The sequence below is a fragment of the Myodes glareolus genome, chromosome 1 (genome assembly GCF_982192425.1).
Source record: "Myodes glareolus chromosome 1, mMyoGla1.1, whole genome shotgun sequence".
Lineage (NCBI taxonomy): Eukaryota > Metazoa > Chordata > Mammalia > Rodentia > Cricetidae > Myodes > Myodes glareolus.
Window position 1 is genome coordinate 8,004,091 of NC_142026.1, and position 19,855 is coordinate 8,023,945.

General features: G+C 40.5%; 1 protein-coding gene and 1 long non-coding RNA gene across 3 annotated transcripts in view; one reads left to right on the forward strand and one right to left on the reverse strand.

Moving 5' to 3' along the window:
- Positions 1-19,855, forward strand: part of Pth2r (parathyroid hormone 2 receptor) — a 99,740-nt gene that overhangs the window by 13,057 nt on the left and 66,828 nt on the right. The window contains exon 1 of one of the 2 annotated variants that reach the window (XM_048459163.3): positions 2,598-3,106. The exons of the other annotated variant lie outside the window; for it this stretch is intronic. Within the exon in view, the coding sequence (XP_048315120.3) occupies positions 3,032-3,106 (75 nt within the window). The 5' untranslated portion in view covers positions 2,598-3,031. Of the gene's footprint in view, positions 1-2,597; positions 3,107-19,855 lie in introns of those variants that run through there. 2 annotated transcript variants of the gene reach the window in all.
- Positions 10,916-16,640, reverse strand: LOC148123247 (uncharacterized). Its single transcript, XR_015735015.1, has 3 exons — positions 16,569-16,640; positions 12,069-12,141; positions 10,916-11,311 (listed from the first exon to the last, which is right to left on the reverse strand). It is a non-coding gene; the product is annotated as an uncharacterized LOC148123247 (long non-coding RNA).

The window sequence follows — 19,855 nt, forward strand, 5'->3', positions numbered from 1 at the left end:
AGCCCAAGCTGTGTGTATCGGCCGATGTATCTGCACTGGCATTTGCTGCGTCTGCAAGACAAAGTCTTAAATGTACAGAAGGCTTGATGGACTCTGGTTCCCATCACCCTAGGAGAGTGACAGAAGTTGGCAGCTTAATCTTACAAGAAACCCCTGCTTTACTGAAGACAATCTCTGAATCTTCTGGAGGACGTCCTGCCCTTTTGTCACCTGACTATTTAGAGACACATTTTATTTTATGATTTATGAAGTTTCTCACAGAGTACCTTGTTTCCAGTTCCTTAAGTTTAATCGGGGTGGGGGGGTGTCCCTTGTATTTTTGTTAGTGAGAAATAATTTTGCTATTTCAAAAGTATTTTTTTTATATTGACAGTTTTCTGGTGTCCAGTGTAGGATAGTAGGGATCTTACATGGACACTAGGTACTTAGAGAAACTGTCAAATTGCCATTAAATAGATATAATTAATGAGAAATGATGTTTTATGAAAAGATTTTATGTTTTTTAGTTTATGCAAAAGCCAGTATGCAATATCTTGGCCTGAAATCAAAAGAAGAAACTATTTAAAAATGCTGAGTTAGCTCAGTGGTATAGTCTTAACCTTACATGCGGAGACAGTGATTTGATCCACAACATTGCAAAACAAAACTTGGATAGATTTAGATACTTTAAAAGGAGAAACCTTTGGCATTGATCAAAACATTAAAAGTTAAGGTAAGAATAAGGTTGTACACGTCAAATAAAGAGAGCAATCCTAATATAGACAGCATTCTGTTCACCACAGCCCTTTGCCCATTGAGGTGTAACAACCACAATTATCATCCTCCCTGCCATCATCATCATCATCATCACCATCGTCATCATCATCACCATCATCACCATCATCACCATCACCATCACCATCATAATCATCATCATCATCATCACCATCATCATCATCATCATCACCATCATCATCACCATCATCATCATCACCACCATCATCATCACCATCATCATCATCACCATCATCATCATCACCATCATCACCATCACCATCATCACCATCACCATCACAATCATCACCATCATCACCATCACCATCATCACCATCACCATCATCATCATCATCAGCAGCAGCAGCAGAAGCAGCAGCAGCAGAAGCAGCAGCAGCAGCAGAAGCAGCAGCAGCAGAAGCAGCAGCAATACTAACCATAATAAGTACACTTTGTTGTGGGATAATCTTTTTTAAATATTTATTTATTTATTAAGCATACAAGGATAATCTTTTTCTACACTGTGAAGATGTGTCTCTGCTAAGGCACCTCATGATTGGTTTAGTAAAAAACTGAATGGCCAATAGCTATGCAGGAGAGGATAGGCTGGACTTCCAGGGAGAGCCAGGAACATTAAGGGAAGAGTCTGAGAGGTAGGGCATTTGCCAGCCAGACACAGAAGAAGTGAGACCACTATATTGAGGAGAGGTAAAGAGTCAAATGTCAAAACATAGGTTAATATAAATAGGTTAAAGTTTTGAGAACTAGTTGGGAAGAAGTCTGAGTTAAGGCCAAGCTTTCACAATTCATAAAAGTCTTCCTGTCATTGTTTGGGAGTTGGAGGCCCAAAGAAAGTCCGACTGCAACACTTACTGAGCTTCTCCCTTAGAGGAGGCTGTATTTTAAGCTCAACTTTCCCAAGGCGAATACTGATAGACAGAACACATATGTTCTCCCAGAATTCATACTCTTGCAGCCTAACTCCAGGAAGTGGGGCTGAGGGGCTCCCATCCTGGGCTCATAAATAGCAGTGCTCTGATGAGAGATTCCGGGAGATGCCCTCAGAGTTTCTGTCATGTGAGGTTATAGTGAGAAGAACCGGCAGTCAGAGCCAACTCTGCCAGACCACTGACGCCCCAGAACTGTGAGAAATAAATTTTTGCTTGTATAAAAATTACTATCAATTAGTCCAAGTGAGAGAAGGGTTAGCAAGAGGCTAATGGTGTTCAAGTATTTGTAATAAGCCTCCATTTTGAGCACACCTTTTTAAGAACTGCATTTAAATGACTGAAGACAATCCTCTATGATCTACACAAAACTCCCTATTTGAGGACAATCTTAGGGGTGTTTCAGTGACTCTGAAGGGAAGAAACATGCTTTTTACTGCACCGGTAGGTCCTGATGCTGGTCAGACTATGTCTTCATGGATAACTAAAAGACAAACCCCCCAAAACTCAAAAAGCCACAGCAAAGACACTGCCAGAAGTAACCAGATCATTTCCTTTGGGACTGTGAGCTTTCTCAGGACTGAAGATCTCATGACCGTTTATACCCAAAATTCGATTTTTTTGTTAGTAATTTTTGTGGAACACACACACACACACACACACACACACACACACACACACACACACTCCACACACTCCTTACATACCTGTCCGCTTCCATTCCATCCTACCCAGGAAATACCACTGTAGTGAAGAGAAAATGAATCATCGATCTTCAGAGGGTTGTATGTAGATTGTGCAGTGGACAGCTACAGAGACCGACCCTACAGCCCCACCCCCAGCCCCCGGAAGACTTTGTCACACTGGCTTCGTGGTGGTGGATGGTCAGCACGCTTTTGGGAAGGAGGAAAGTTTTGGGCTACTCCTCCTAGGACTCAAGGCGTCCCCACAGATGCCGTGGGGACTCAGAACCCACTACAGGGAAGCATACACAGTGAGAGTCTAGTGTGGCCGCAGCGTCGCCTCGGGAATCTTTTGGTCTGGGGCTCCTGGGTTGCGGACTGAGTGACAGGCAAAGGACGCGCCTACATCCTCCGCCGCCTCCCCGAGGCTGTGCACTGTGGAAGGCGGGACCACCCGGAGCTGATACACCCGGAATCCGGGTTCTCAGACTTAGGGGTGCAGGCGGCCAGACCCGAGCCTCCCAGCCGGTGGCTCCCGCGCTCCAGCTGCCCAACTGCGTCTCACTCCCCATCACAAGTTTGCCTAGCACTGGCCAAGTAGTCGAGTCTGGGACCCAGACGCTGCTTGTGTCTTGGACGGCTCTGGACATGGCCTGGCTGGAGGCTTTACCCTACGTTTGTGGATGGCTGATTCTCCGCAGCTGTCTCCTGGTCGGAGCGCAGGTAAGAACTGGGGTACTCGCGATGCAAGCCTCTCTCCAGCATCTTACCATGCTCTCCCCAGCATCCTTTTTAGGCGGGAGGTCCCGGGCTCCGGGCGTTCTACCAGTGTTTGGGATCGGAGAATGCACAGCTGAAAAGGGAAGAACTTTGTTCTTCCACGGAATTCCCGGGATATTTGTTTTAACCACCTCAGTGGTTTCTGTCTGTTGGTAATTCACTATCGTGTTTGAGAGCTTAAAACTTCTAGAATCAATGGTAGAGTGTAAAAGTGTAACTCTCTTTCTCTGATAGAGGAGCAAAGGAGCTAGACCTAATACAAATACCGCTCGGTTCTTGGGTTGAGTAGCGGTGGTCTTGTAATTTTCCTATTGCCACTGTCGTTTGGGGGATTTTCTGGGAGATGTCTCACAATGCGGCTCTTTAATGTGGTGCAAGGAATAGCTCATCCTCACTTATTTTTTTAGTCAATGTATACGTAAGTTTCATAGTTTTATTTTTTTTCAGATGAACTAACTAGAAAGATGCTTGCAGCGGTGTTCTGCCGGTTGAGTCCTGAGGATTAAAACAGATCCGAGATTATATCTCTGCAATTCGGTAGAGGGCGCACGTTGATCATCAAATAAAGATTCAATTGGGTTTTTTAAAAAACCTTTCCTTCGGCAGTTAAATGCACCCATTTAAGTTCCTGTGGTACTTAAAACGTTGGCTTTGACTTGTAAATGACCAACTTAAATTTTAATCATTCAGAAGATACAGTTAAAAATAACCAATCTACCATAGTCATAGCCACATAAAATCAGAAGGTATTTCTAGAAAATACGTGTCCTGAAAAATACTATCATTTACCTCACATAATCAGAACGTTTCATGGAGACTTATTGTGTTTAAAAATAAAACAAAACAGCAAAAACAACAAAACCAAATAGTGTCATTCAATGAACACTTAAAAATAGATTCTTTTAAGTTTGAAAGAAGCCTCCAAATGAACGGAAGAACTACGGGTGTCTACAGGAAAGCCTTCTAGACTGGATCGTAAATTTCCATTAGAGTTATAGGACTTTGTGATCTCTAAGGTGCCTCCTACATTCCTGTCCAATAAGATATTTGGATAAAATTCAAAACCACTATCTTTTTGTTTCAGGGGCAGATCTACTCTGACCCTCTCTTGTACTCAGTGTTCTAAGTTTCTTCTCTCAAGAAATGAGAGATATTATTTAGTTCAACAAAGAAATGAATCACTGTGAAATCATAAGCAGAATATTTCATTTGTCTTTTGCTCTCAATAAAACAAGTAGACCCTTGGTCTGAGCACCACTGCCTGTGTGGGTGATGTGCCTGTTTCCCTTGGACGGTCTCCTGTGGTGTATAGGACATTCTGCAGAGGCTCTGTCCTCTGCCCACTAGAGGCCAGTGGCACCCCTTGGCTCTCACTGGGACAGCAGTAAACATTTGCAGAAATTGCTAGGTGGCTTTGGGGGTGGAAATTCCTCTTGGTTGAGAATTTTTTTTTTTAACACTGACTTTTCTCTCTCTCTCTCTTTTCTTACCCCTTTTATCCTCCCTGTGTGTGTATGTGTGTGTATTTGTATAGGAATTCATAAACCTACAGTATGATGACATATTATATACTACATTTTTAATCTTAAAAGAAAAACTGTAGGTTTGAATAAGTTACCTTTACATATTTATACATCCTCTGACCTTTAGTTTTTCATCTTAGAATTATATTGGACTTTTTTAAAATTCTGTAATTCTTGACTTATTGTATTAGTTTATGGATATTGTTATATATGAAATTTCATTAGTTAATAGGAATAATAATAGAGCTGAAACACACTGTAGGTATTATTTAACCAAATGTTACCTATTGATTCTATTAGCTAAAGAGTAAGAGATAAGGTATTTATGAAAAAAAGATCTGTCTTGATTTATCTTTGGAGTGCTAAATAAGTGATGAATATACTCAGAGCTATACATATATTTAAAAATTATAAAATATTGAGAAAACACCAAAGAAGACTCATTTAAGTAGAATAGACTAGTATAGAATAAATGTTTAATTGTCAATTGACATTGAATCACATCACAAAATAGATAGCATGGATCAGTGCTCATTGATTCTTGTAAAGATAGCTGTCATTTCTGTAAAGAAGTAGTCTTGCCTCAAGGCACAATTCAGGGCTCATGCAGTCATAACTTGGATGTCATTGCAGAGTGCAGCAGTGCATGACTTAAAGCCAGATGATCACATGATAGCCAGTACCACCATATACGTTTCTCTCCTGTGCTAGTGGGTCTGTGTAGGAGGTTTGTTGCGGGAGTGGGGGATGCCCATGAAAAATGAAAAGACATGGAACAGGAGAGAGTCAAGACCTATGGTGCTGGCTATAAGGCAGGCTGGTGATGTGGATTCCCCTCTGTATGCTGTGAGTATTATTGGTTAATGAATAAAGCTGCTTTGGGCCTATTGCAGCCCAGAATAGGGCAAAGCAGGAATTCCAAGCAGACAGATATATAAAGAGAGTAGGCAGAGTCAGAGAGAAGCCATGTAGGTGACGCAGGAGACAGATGCTAGACACCAGACAGAAACTTACCGGTAGGCCACAACCATTTGTTGATACACAGATTAATAGATATGAGTTAATTTAAGATATAAGGGCTAGCTAGCAATATGCTTAAATGATTGGCCAGGTGGTGTTTTAATTAATACAGTTACTGTGAGGTTGTTTTGGGTCTGGGTTGCCAGGAACAAACAAGCAGCCTCTGATGCCGATGTGTGGCTGACTACATTCATGGAAAACCTGAGAAAGCTTGGAAAGGAATTCTAGACACAGAAGAACAGAGTTAAGCATGGCTTCTTGGTAGCCACATTTTTTTTTTCCTGGATGGGCTCTGTTTGCTGGTGATGAACAGGGGTGTCACAACTGTTTTCAGGAAGAGAGGTCTTCCTGATTCAGCATTAGCATCAAAACAAAAACAGAAATGAAAACAAACAAACAAAAAAACCCCACATGGTTTCAAAATGGCGGCTTCCTGGTTTATGCTAGTTGCGGGAACAGTTCTGGCTCTTTCAGGAGGCTGAGTACTTAAATGGGGTCTGTGAGCAGCATGTTACAAATTGCTTAGTGGTGGCACAGACCCACTGTTACCCTGGAGCTGAGCATTGTGCATGGCTCTCAGAGGCAGTGAACATGCCTTCACCATGTTAATAGGCAGTGCACAGACAGAGTCGTTTCCAGACAAGCCCACTTAGCATTTTTTTAAAGTGCTACTGGTCAAAAAATAATTACAGATACACATGCAATAAAGACAAGTCCAGATGGAAAAGACTTCTAAATGGATCATGGTGTTGGATAAATGTACATAGGCTTGGGTGAGAGAAGGAATAGTTATAAAAAGAAGTAAATAGTTTAAAAAAACAAAGTCTTTAAAGGGACAGAGTACAGACAGTCATAGATTAAAGGAGTAAAAAAACATGTAAATATGGAAAATACACAGTGAGACTGGATTATATGTATTATTGTATTTTCTTTGAATTTTTTGACTGTGAAGGAGCTAAGTACAGAGAGACATTTCATTGTATGTGATGCTAATCTAGATCAACTCAACATATGAACTTTTTTATTGATTTTATTGAGCTGTAAATTTTTCTCTGCTCCCTTCTCTTCCTCTACCCCCTCTCTCAACCCTCTTCTATGGTCCCCATGCTACCAATTTACTCAGGAGATACTGTATTTTTTCTATTTCTCATATAGATTAGATTCATGTATATTTCTTTTAGGGTCTTCATTGTTGTCTAGGTTCTCTGGGATAGTGATTTATAGGCTGGTTTTCTTCACTTTATGTCTAAAAGTCATTTATGAGTGAGTACAAATGATATTTGACTTTCTGGGTCCTCACTCAATATGATGTTTTCTAGATCCATCCATTTGCCTACAAATGTCAAGATGTCATTATTTTTTTCGGCTGTGTATTACTCCGTTGTGTAAATGTATCACATTTTCCTTATCCATTCTTTGGTCAAGGGGCATTTAGGTTGTTTCCAGGTTCTGGCTATGACAAACAGTGCTGCTATGAATATAGCAACATATGTACTTTAAGGGTATCTTGACTTCAAAATTTGGGTCTAAGGATATGCTGTTTTAGAAAAGAGGTTCTGCTTTTGCTTCCACAGAGGATGAGAACCTGTGGATTCCTTCCAGACTAATGTGGTTTGATGGACCAAGACCATCTGAAAAGTCTTCATGAACACCCAAAAATGCTTCACCCAACAAAAAACAGTTTGGAGAGAACTATGCCCAAATTCTCAAATATTGTTTTTAAATGTTTGTTTACATTAAAAGTACAATATGCTATAGAGATGAATACTTTGCATTGGTATGGATCTAGGTTTATTAATACAAACTTAATTTTGTTATACATACACAAACACATACACACACATATATGTATGTATATATATTCATTCCTGCTCTTGATTAAGGCATTGTGTTTGTGTAGCTCATTTAGAAATGTAATGTATAATTAAGAAATACAGGTTAATAGATAATCTATAATAGTCAAGCATCTAGTCATGCTAGTTAGGTTTTCTAGATGTACAGAGATGTATTTCACATGCATAGGCATTCTTCAAACCTCTCAAAGACTAACAGAATATGGCATTTAAAATGTTTTAAGAACTGAGGACTTTTTATTACAACGAGACACATCTGCTCCTGGTACCACCAATCTACTTTAAGAGGATGATGGGTAACGAAGAAACTTCTTATGGAATTTGCTAGCCATTTGGGCAAGAAACTGCTCTTGTCTGGCCTGCTTGCTGTTATGCTGTATGAACTGGACCCACAGAAAAATGACTGCTGAACTTGACTAAAGGTGAGACAGTCCTTTGGGGTTCTTGCTTCATGAAAGAGTCTGCCCAGGCATTCTGCAGAACACAGAAGAAAGTGACTGACAAACTGCCAATACAGGTGGAACTGTCTTTGAAATTTCCTGCTTCATTGAGAAGTCTGCCAGATACCATGGGCCTATAGGTTGAAGATTGGGTACTCCAATGTTGCAGAAGATCTTTGGGTGACTTTCGAGGCAGCGAGATGTCTCTGTCAATTCTGTTTTGGAAGTTGCTTACAATGCACTTCCTGTTAACTTAGGTAATATTTTATCCTTCTGGGGTCTTTGATGGAGTTGAAGAACAGATAGTTATAGTTTTCCTTAGTTATGATAAAAGATAAAGTAGATATAAATATTGTAACTATAATTCTCGCTTGATAACTCTGTTGTTGTATGTAATCTTGCTATGTTAAAGTTAAAAACTTCCTTTTTATTTAGACAGGAAAGGGAAGGTGATGTGGGATACCCCTATGTAAGCTGTGAATAACATTGGTTAATGAATAAAGCTGCTTTGAGCCTATTGCAGAGTAGAATAAGGCAAGGAGGGAATTCCAAGCAGATAGATGTAGAGAGAGAGTAGGCAGAGCCAGAGAGAAGCCACAGGTGCCACAGGAGACAGATACTGGACGGAACCTTACTGGTAGGACACAAAAATAATAGAGATGGGTTAATTTAAGATGTAAAAGCTAGCTAGCAATATGCTTATGTGATTGGCCAAGCAGTGTTTCAATTTAATACATTTTCTGTGAGGTTATTTTGATTCTGGGTGTCCAGGAATGGAAAAGTAGCCTCTGCCAATAGACTGGTGCACAGTGTGGATTCTGGGAAGTGTGATGTAAAAGATCACGGTATCTGGACAAACTCCCAGGAGCTCATGCTGTGAATGGGAGTATGTAAAGCCTGTGTGATACCTGATGCAAGCGGAGACCAATGAGCAGATTCTGCTTTCCTGCTGCCACTGTGAATGGAGTGATAGCGCTGTTGTGGGCCTTATCTAGTAAGGGGAAGAACAGCTTCAGGAACCTGGGTTGCTGCACTCAGATCACACTCCATCTTCAGTAAACCCCGTGTACAGACCTAGTTCTCTCTGCTCTTATTGTCCCTGTCTATACAATGGGGCAGGGGTCTGTGAGTGCTACCGACCTATTCTGAAGATCCAGTCTTCTGGAAGGTCAAACATCTACGTGGATGGCAAAAAAGATAACCCATGACTCCACTTACTTGCCGACTGGACACCCAATAATGTGCGGAGCACTTTGGCGTCCCATTTAATTCCCACAATAACGCCATGAAATAAGCACTGTCATTACTTACGTTTTTATAGATGGGGAAAGTGGGCTGAGATGTCAGAGAATGTAAAAATGCAGTAGCTGCCGTTAAAGCACCTTGATTTGTCCTTTGGCTTCAGCGCTTCCATCCCCTGCTGGTGCCTTTTTTGTGGCACCCCTCAGCTACATTGTGTGCACACACCCCGTTGGCTCAGTAATGCTCTCCCCTGAGAGGTAGCCCATAGAATTTCTCACTGTCGTCCATAATGAGCACCAAAGCAGGTCTGTGCTGCTGTAGAAATGGGCACAATGTGAGTGTTCGTAACAGGGTACTGTGCACAGCAAAAAGCAATGCGTTAAATATGCTCTTGCCAGCGTGATGAGATCACAAAGCAGGAGGAGATGTGACAGAGAAGTCGTGGGATAATAAGAAAACTCCACTTACACACATATATAATGCAAAGTACTAATGCATACTGTGTAAATGTGTACAGATAAAAGTGCGTGTTTCACAGAGACATATGTGGGGATAGAGAATTGTGAGTGCAAAGTAAGGGAGAACGTGGACAAATCAACACATGTAGTCACTATACACTGTGCGCTTCAGTCTCTCAGCGCAGTCCTAAGAGACAGAAGTACCACAGAGCCAGCACCAGTAGACAGAGCTATGGGGACAGTCCTGGGTCATGGGCAGCTAGCACACTCTTTGTTTTAGCAGACTGAAATTTGACTGCTGATTACTGCCCCATTGTGCAGGTTGCTGCAAGTCCTGCTGCAACAAAGCATAGTTTTTTTTTTTTTTCCCCTTTCTGCTGACAGCTACGGCTCTTGTCATTTGTTTTCTAGGTAAAAGTACAAAGAAACCTCATGTCCCTGATGGGATGAATTTTTGTGGAGTTCTTATTGGATGCACTAACTCTGGGCCATCTCTTCAGCTCCAGTAGCTCAGAGGCAGAGGGACGGAAGGGAGCGAGACTCTGTTTTTTCTTTGCATGCATCAAGTCATTTTTAATTTCTGAGCACCTTTCTCAATTCCTTGTGACTAAATCTCTAACATCCTGTTCATTTTCCTGTCTCTGGCTTCAGTTGTGTGGTTAACTGCTAGAACACAGGATGCCTCTTCTTCTCTATAGTCTTTCCCTTTTTTGTCACCTCTCTGGGTTAGTCTTTATTTTTTTTTTTTATTTAAAGTGGCACTTCATTTATTCTCTTTTGCGTCTCTTCCCCACCACTGTGTAAGCGGTAATCATATCATTTATGCACAGAATGTGAGTGTCTTGAATTTAAAGATGTACAAACAAGAAGAAAATAAAAGTATCATCTCTTTCTTTTCTCCTGCCTGGATTAACCAAGCTCTTTTCAATAAAAAGTGATTGGTTGAGACTGGGCACTGCTGCAGGCTTTTGAATTGGCAGGAGTGAGAATTAACTGGTGAGGCCATTCCCTCCATCTGCCATGCTCCCCTTTTATTCCTTATGACAGCTCCAGAACCTGATTTCTTTCTTTTTTTCTTTTTTTCTTTTAAGCTTATTTTTTCAGCAGACTATCTTTTTATTACTTTATAAATAATACCAATCAAAATTTCCACTTCCTCCCCTCCTCCCACTTCTCTCCTATTTTCCCCTCCCCTCCCCCGCCAGTCCTGAGAGAGGGCAGGGTACCCTGCCCTGTGGGAAGTCCAAGGCCCTCCCGCTCCATCCAGGCTTAGGAAGGTATGCATCCAAATAGATTAGGATCCCAAAAAGCCAATACATGCAGTATGAGACAAATCCCAGTGCCATTATCATTGGCTTCTCAGTCTGCCCCAATTGTCAGCCACATTCAGAGCGTCCAATTTGATCCCATGCTTGTTCAGTCCCAGTTCAGCTGGATTTGGTGAGCTCCCATTAGTTCAGACACACCGTCTCAGTGGGTGGACGCACCCCTCGCGGTCCTGACTTCCTTGCTCGTATCCTTCCTTCTGCTCTTCAATTGGACCTTGGGAGCTCAGTCCAGTGCTCTGATGTGGGTCTCTGTCTCTATCTCCATCCGTCGCCGAAGGAAGGTTCTATGGTGATATTCAAGATAAACATCAGTGTGATAGTGGGGCAAGGACAGTTCAGACACCCTCTTCTTCACTGCCCAAGGACCTAGCTGGGGACATCCCTGTGGACACCTGGGATCCCCTCAAGAGGCAAGTATCTTGTCAACCCTAAAATGGCTCCCTTAATGTAGATATCTTCTTCCCTGCTCCCATATCTGTCCTTCCTCCATCTCAACCATCCCACTCTGCAAGCTCTCTTCAACCCTCAGATCCATCAGCCGTATCACTTATGACTGTTATAAGGTGTATGTTATTAAGAATATTCCATTAATATGTGTGTTAATGAGGACTTTCTAGAGGAAGAGAACCAATGGCATGAATGCTTATATTTATTAAAGATTTTTTTAAACCTCATCTTATACTAAAATGGTAGCAACCGCTGAATTGTACCCTGAGAGGCTGAGAACCAGGTCCTTGCTTGCTGCTTGAGACTACGTGCCTCAGCAGTCCCCATATGGTGTTGAAAACCCAAAAGGTTCATGGGAAGTTCTTACTTTACAATAGAAACCTGGAAACACTAGTTCTGAGATCAGCAAAGGAATTATCATCAGCAGCATTAGAACTGCCGGAGGGAAGGCCAAGCAAGGTCAGAAGGTCAGTGAGGAACTGTCCTTCTGCCATCCCTTCAAATCTGCTTCCAGAAAGTGCGGCTCACAGTTGGGGTGCATCTTCCCACATGAGTTAAGGCGTTCAGGACAATTATTCACAGAAGGGTCTTTACCAAGGTGATTCTAACTTGTGGCAAGAAAGTTCCTACAAAAACCAACCAGGACAATCAGCTTCCTTCTTTGACCCTGAAGACAAATCAGAGAATCAGAAAACAGTTATAGCCATTTTGATTAGCAGAAAACACAGTAAGAATGCCCTGAAAATTATAAAACTGAATTCCAGCAATTTAGGTTCATAGTCTCTCATTTTCTGTGAGCCCATTTTACTTAACAAATTACATAGACCTGCTAAGGACTTTCTTCATGTTACCTGGTTAAGTATACAACTGGCTGAGTTTCTCTTCCAAAACAATATAATATTTGCTTTTTGTATAGATCCTAGGAAACTGAGAACCTTCCCCAACCAAAAATACAATGGCAGCTCATAACAGTTCAACCTCGTGGGTGCCCCGAGGGCCTCTCATGCTCCAGACTGAGAATCCTTGGGATCAAAATGGAACAGTGGATCATGTTCCCTCAAAGATCCTGTTCAACAGTTTTAGAAATGCTTCTAGATTGGAGTCAATGCCTAAAACAAACTTGGGGTGATGATAGCTCAGTAGAAGGGGAAATGAGTCTGACCTATGATCTGTTCTCAAGTTACCATGTCTTGTGTCTTGTCCCTCTGTCTGGACAAAAGTTTGGGTCCCAAATTATACTTACACTTCACAATATTGTTAAGTGTAACATTTTGCCCTCATTTGGACCTGGCTTTGCTGACAACACATAGATTTCCTCTTCCAGAAGCTATTGCTTGTTCCCAGAACGGCTGACTACATTGCTCAGACATCTAACCTATTTTGAGAAGTATTTCTCTTTGGCTTCTTCCGTTTTCACTCACAAAGGTTGATAGTCACATCTTTATGTTGGAAAATGGGGGAACTAAGGCTTAACTCCTGGGTTTGCCAGTAAAAATGATTTTTGTGCTTACTTTGTGAGTGTGTTTCTGTGTTTTGGTAGTGTATATCTGTGTGAGTGTGGGTGTCTGTGTGTCTGTGTTGAGTGTATGCCTACATGTGTGTGTGTGGATGAATGCCCCTGACTATAGCTGTAGATATCAGAGAGGAAGAGGATGTCAGGTCGTCTCTATGACTCTACATGTTTTCATTTAAAGCAGGGCTTCTCCTTGGACCTAAGCCTTTCATTGTCTCTTTTGGGTCACCCGAGATCATCCTTCTCTGCTCAGAGTAGGGTTACAGTTGTGAACTGATACTACCCTTGTTGCTTGGGTGTTGATATCCAAACTTTGGTCATCACAATTGCCCAGCAAGCACTTCAAGGGACCTCTGTAGCTTTACTGGGTTCACATTATGAAAGGCTATAGAAGAGTATTTAATTTACAAGTCATCATGTTAAGTTTTCTTTATGTTCTTAATTGATACACTCAGTTGTTACTACTGTGGGTATATGGAGTTTCTGTTGTTGTTTACAAGTTAATAGTTTAGTGATCATATTACTAGTAGTGATTTTATATCACTGCTTCTGTTCAAACTGGCCTTCTCATTGCTGATTGATATCAGTCATGCTGGTTTTCCTAGTCTCTACTTTCTCCCAGGATGACACAGATGTGCTCTAAATGGCAGATGTATTGCTTCAGCGACGGCATTAGCTACGAATGACTTGGCCACTGACCTTTGATGTTATTATGTACCTATCTATCATTTGGCCCATGTTCTGATTTTCTGTAATCTCAAATTCTGAGCTAACTGCATGAAGGAAAGGATCTTCCTGACAGTTTATCACATCTCAAATTAGGCCAACACTGATTTCATAGAGGTAACTTTTGTCTGCTTGTCATTTCCAAATGGAATGAACTCTGTAGTCATAGAGCATATCAGGAATCACCCAAAATAACAGAGTGCACACTGTGAAGTTGTCCTGGGAGCCCACATCTTCCATAAGTAACTGGGTTGCAACACTCATTGGCTGGCTACTGCATTTCATTTGTTCCCACAACAGTAGGTTTTGAGTTCTGACATATAAGGGACTCAGATTTCTTTGGGTTATCAAGACAATAGTTCTAAAAAGATTTTTTTGGTCTAAATTTGAGTCCAAGGCAAAAATGGTTTATATCCCATTTACTATTTTATATTATATTAAGCTAACACATACTTCCAGTTATGATATATGAGATTTTATACATTATATTTCATTTGACATTACAGGATGTAACTTTCATTTTCCACAACCATTTTTCTGCTTTATTTACTCATTCTCTTTTCTTTTCACTGTTCTCCACTGTTTCCAATCATGTGTGTCTTCCTTTCTTCAGAGGCTATTTGATAAAATTACAACACACAAAACATTTGGGTCTTGTTTGGTAAACTAATCACTGACCATGACCCTGGAGTTTGGGGATGGGAGGATGTTTATACAACAAGGAGGGTGATAATTTGAAACTGTTAGATTATATTCCAAATGAGCTGAGGGCTGTTGTTTTGGATCTTGAGCTGAGTTGGACATGCCAACCTGTGATACTGTTGTAATTGTTCCAGATGCAGCTGCAGAGAAATAACAGCCATAAAATCTCTGAGAACTAAACCATCAGTCGGCAGCATCCAGCCACAGTCAAATATCCCTGATAAGTAGACAGAAAAATTGAGATTTTAGGAGTGAGTATGTCTAAGAAACCAGCATTTGGAAATGGCAAAGCAAATTAAGTCAGCATAGAACTCAGTAGTACAAGAGCCACAATCAGCATTGTTATATACTATTTTTGAAAAACAGTTCACAGAGGGAATATAAAATATTGATGAGTTTGATAATATATCATTTTCATGTAACATGAGAAGGCCGGGCCTGCTTGTTTGTGTTGCTGTCTTGCCCTGCCCCCCAGCTGTTTAGTCCCAAAGAAAAATCACACTGAGATCTCTATAAGTTATAAAGCTGATTGGCCCTTTAGGTCAGGCTTCTTATTAGCTAACTCTCACATCTTGATTAACCTATTTTTCTGATCTATGTTAGCCATGTGGCTCAGTACCTTTTTCAGTGGGGTAGCTCACATCCTGCTGCTTCAGTGATCTGAGCAGGAGTGGGAGGAATGAGCTTCCTCCTTCTCAGAATTCTGCTCTCCTTGCATCATTTCCACTTCCTGTCTGGGTTTCCCGCCTACACCTCCTGCCTGGCCAATCAGCGTTTATTTAAAACATGACTGACAGAATACAGACAAATCTCCCGCACCACTTCCCCCTCTTTTTTTAAAAAAACAAAGGAAAATATCCATAGTCCATTTTTTTTTGGAATGTGGGCGTAGTATTCCAGGCTACTTCTTGCTGGTTGGGGGCGCTGATAATCTTATGGGGACTTAAAGAAAATTGAGAGTTATGATCAAGTCCTGTGAGTCTTGATCATCTCAGGTAGCAGTCTTGAATCTGTTCTGGATAAAGAGCTCAGACATCTGGGCCATCTGTTCCTACCGGAGATTGCTCAGGTGGTCTCCCTTGGTCAAAGATGATTTTTCTTAACTCTGAATAAATCCAGAGCCTCTCATTTTCTGTGAAAATGAAAGCAAAATCTCTTCTCCAAAGTAACATACCTTTTGACTTCAATTTTGAAGCCAAGGTATTTTCAAAATGCCTATCTTGGATTAATTCTGCAGCAGTTATAAGCAAATATCTTTTAGCAGCTGTTGCTCCTTCCTCAGCATTTAAACAATTCAAAGAGAGCATAATAGCATACAGTATCAAGATTCTCTGTGTATTTTCCATGTTTACGTGGCTTTATTTTAACCTCTATTTCTTTTATTTTTACTTTTAACTTTTGGCTTTTTGAGACAGGTTCTCTGTATATCTTTGTCCTGGAATAACTCTGTAGACCAGGCTATCCTTGAACTCCCAGAGATCCGTCTGTCTCTGCCTCCCCAGTGCTGGGATTAAAGGTGTGTTCCACCACACCCAACTACTCTCTTTCTTTCTTTTTTATTTTTAAGGCTTTAAAACTTTTTTTTCAAGCATGCATGTATTTTTAACACACTGTAAACCATTTAGAGGTTTTCTTACTCTTTGAATCTCTCTTTACTGTATATCTCTCTTTTTCTGACCACATGGGTCTTTAATTTGCTAAGGAATATGGAGAAAACACCACTCAAAAGCTCTTAAGGCATTTCAAGGTCCTTGCCAGGAAGCAAGCTGCAACATTGTGTCCATAGTCTGGACTGCCTGCTTGAAAGAGTCAGAGTTTTCCCTGGCCGGACGGCATTTTAAAACAGTGCAGCTTTTTTCCTGCTTCAGCTGAAAACTGAAATGCTTTACTCTAGTCTTTCCCAAGCTTTCTCAGGCTTTCTGTGGATGCAGTTATCCACGTGGGCGCCATTCTGTAACATGAGGGGGCCTATTTGTTTGTGTTTTCTATGCCTCCCAGTACCCCACAGCTGTTTAGTCCCAGAGAAAATCAACCACAGAGAACTCCGTAAGTTATAATGCTGATTGGCTCATTAGGTCAGGCTTCCCACTGGCTAACTCTCATATCTTGATTAACCCATTTTTCTGATCTATTTTACCCATGTGGCTCAGTACCTTTTTCAGCTGGGGCAGATCACATCCTGCTGCTTTGGTGATCCGGGCAGGAGTGGGAGGAATCAACTTCCTCCTCCCCAAAATTCTCCTGCTCTCTTTGCATCACTTCCACTTCCTGTCTGGTTTTCCCGCCTACACCTCCTGCCTGGCCAATCAGCGTTTATTTAAAACATGATTGACAGAATACAGACAATTCTCCCCTACCATTTTCACATTTCTGAAGTATTCTAGTACTGAAAACCTTTTCCTTATTCATTTTTCTAATTAGTCACCTTGAGTAATTTCACAACTAGAACCAAAGGAGAATTCACTCTACAGATTACATTTTTGATACAGGTTGTGACAGCTACAGTTAAGTATAATTTTATAGTACATCTTATATAGTTGTATGTCATGTAGTATTTTCCCTAACTGCTGCATAGGCAATAGCCATTGTATTATTTATTTTCTTTTATATTTCACATCTTCCATCAGTCAATAAAGGCAATGCTATTCTCTTACAATCATTCTCACTATAATAGGTAATTTTGAGTTGATATCTGAAGCACAATTAAATGAAGCATGATTAATAAAAACTCAGGGTCAGAAATTGGGGTTCAACCTGAAGATCTGAAAAGCAAAACAATCAGCCACTGGGTTTTACCTTGACCTCAGTCTAAAATGGCAATCCTGCTTCCTAGAATCTCAGAAGGAGACTGTGTCTGAGAGCTGCCTTGCCCCATTTTATATTCCTCTGTAGGGCTGGGGCCAAAGGTGTGCACCACTGGGATTAAAGACATGTACCACCCGATTTCTATAACAACTAGGGTGGATACTGGGATTAAAGATGTGTGTCATTGTGACTACGGGGATTAAATGTGTGTGTTACCATAATCTGGTCTGTAAGGCTGAGCAGTGGGACTGTTTTACTCTCAGATCTTCAGGCAGTCTTTATTTATTAAAATATATTTGAAATAACAATATATATAACTTCAATTCTCAAACTTTCTTTCAAAAATTTTATTCACATAAACATAAATTGACAAACTGTAGTATGACATCCAAATATGACCTATAACCTACTTCCATACAGGTTGAGGGCTAGGAATGACTTTTGTGTTTTTGATGTTTGAATAAAAGTAGAAAGAAAAGACCAAGGCTAACATCTACAGTGAAGCATATTGATTCTAGCTGCTGTTGGTACGGAGCTTTATGAATGGCACCCCACTCTGTGGTCTCATGTAAAATGCCTGATCAAAGCACCTCAAAACTGTGAAGATAATTAAAAAAAGGAAGAAGTGTGGAAAATCCTAAGGAAATACCATAAATTGTACTGTGGTATTTCAGTGAGATGTTGGAACATAAGAAGATATTAAGTTAAAATATAAGGAACGCTGTATAAAGAATATGTATGTGTAAGTGTGAATGTTAACTAGTAATATATCAATATTAATTTAACACTTATAACAAATATACCCTGTTAACATAGCAAAAAGAAAAGCTGATCATGGGGATAGATGAGATCCCCACATCTTCTGTACTCCACATTTTTTCCTGATAATCTAAATCTCAAGAAATTTTAAAAATAAAGAAGACAGGGACTGGTTTTATGATGCAGGAAACCAAGTGTCCACTGAAAGTTGAAAAAGCCTGCAACAAAATACAACATTCCTTTATGATAAAGGTCTTGGAGAGAGCAGACATACAAGGGACATACGTAAAGGTAATATACAACAAGCCAACAGCCAACGTCAAACTAAATGGAGAGAAACTCCCAGTGATCCCACTGAAATCAGGAACAAGACAAACTTGTCCACTCTTTCTATATCTATTAAATATAGTATCTGAGGTTCTAACTAGAGCAATAAGACAACAGAAAAAGATCAAGGTGATACAATCGGAAAAGAAGAAGTCAAACTCTCTATTTGTGGATATATTATAGTTTACATAAATGACCCCCAAAATTCTACCAAAAAACTTCTACAACTCATAAACACCTTAAATAATGTAGCAGGATACAAGATTAACTCAAAAAATCAGTAGCCCTTCTTTACACAGATTATAAATGGGCTGAGAAAGAAATCTGTAACATGAAAAGGCTGGGCCTGCTTGTTGGGGTTTTTGTCCTGCCCAGTTCCCCCAGCTGTTTAGTCCCAGAGAAAAATCACACAGAAATCTCTATAAGTTATAATGGTGATTGGCCCATAAGTCTAGTCTCTTACTGGCTAACTCTAATATCTTGATTAACCCATTTTTTTGATCTATGCTAGCCATGTGGCTCAGTAACTTTTTCAGTGGGGCAGCTTACATCCTGCTGCTTCGGTGATCTGGGCAGAAGTGGGAGGAATCAGCTTCTTCCTCCCCAGAATTCTCCTGCTCTCCTTGCATCATTTCTACTTCCTGTCTGGTTTTCCCACCTACACCTCCTGCCTGGCCAATCAGCGTTTATTTAAAACATGATTGACAGAATACAGACAATTCTCCCGCACCAGAAATCAGAGAAACATCATCCTTCAAAATAGCCACAAATAATATAAAATATCTTGAAGTAACTCTCACCAAACAAGCAAAGACCTGAATGACAAGAGCGTTAAATCTTTGAAGAAAGAAACAGAACACCCCAGAAAATTGAACGATCTCCCTAGTTTTTGGGTCGGTAAAATTAACATAGTAAAAATGGCAATCTTACCAAAAGCAATCTACAGATTCAAAGCAATGCCCTCAAAATCCCAGCAAAATTCTCACAGACCTCAAAAGAAAAATATTCTAAATGGAAAAGCATAAAGCCCAGGGTTGCACAAACAATCCTGTACAATAAAGGAACATCTGGAGAAATCACAATCCCTGACTTCAAACTCTTCTACAGAGCTACAGTACTGAAAACAGCCTAGGATGGGCATAAAAACAGACAGGACGACCAATGGAACTGAATCAAGACTCGAATATCAATCTACACACCTACAAACTCCTGATTTTTGACAAAAAAAACAAAAAATATCAAATGGAAAAAAAGCATATTCAACAAATGGTGCTGGCATAACTGGATACCAACATGTAGAAGAATGAAAATAGATCCATATCTATCGCCATATACATAACTTAAGTCCAAATGGATCAAAGACCTCAACATAAAACCAACCACACCAAACCTCATAGAAGAGAAAGTGGGATGTACACTTTAACGCATTGGCACAGGAGATCACTTCTTAAATATAACCCCAGTAGCACAGATACTGAGAAAAGCAATAAATAAATGGGACCTCCTGAAACCAAGAAGCTTCTGTAAAGCAAAGGACATAGTCAACAGA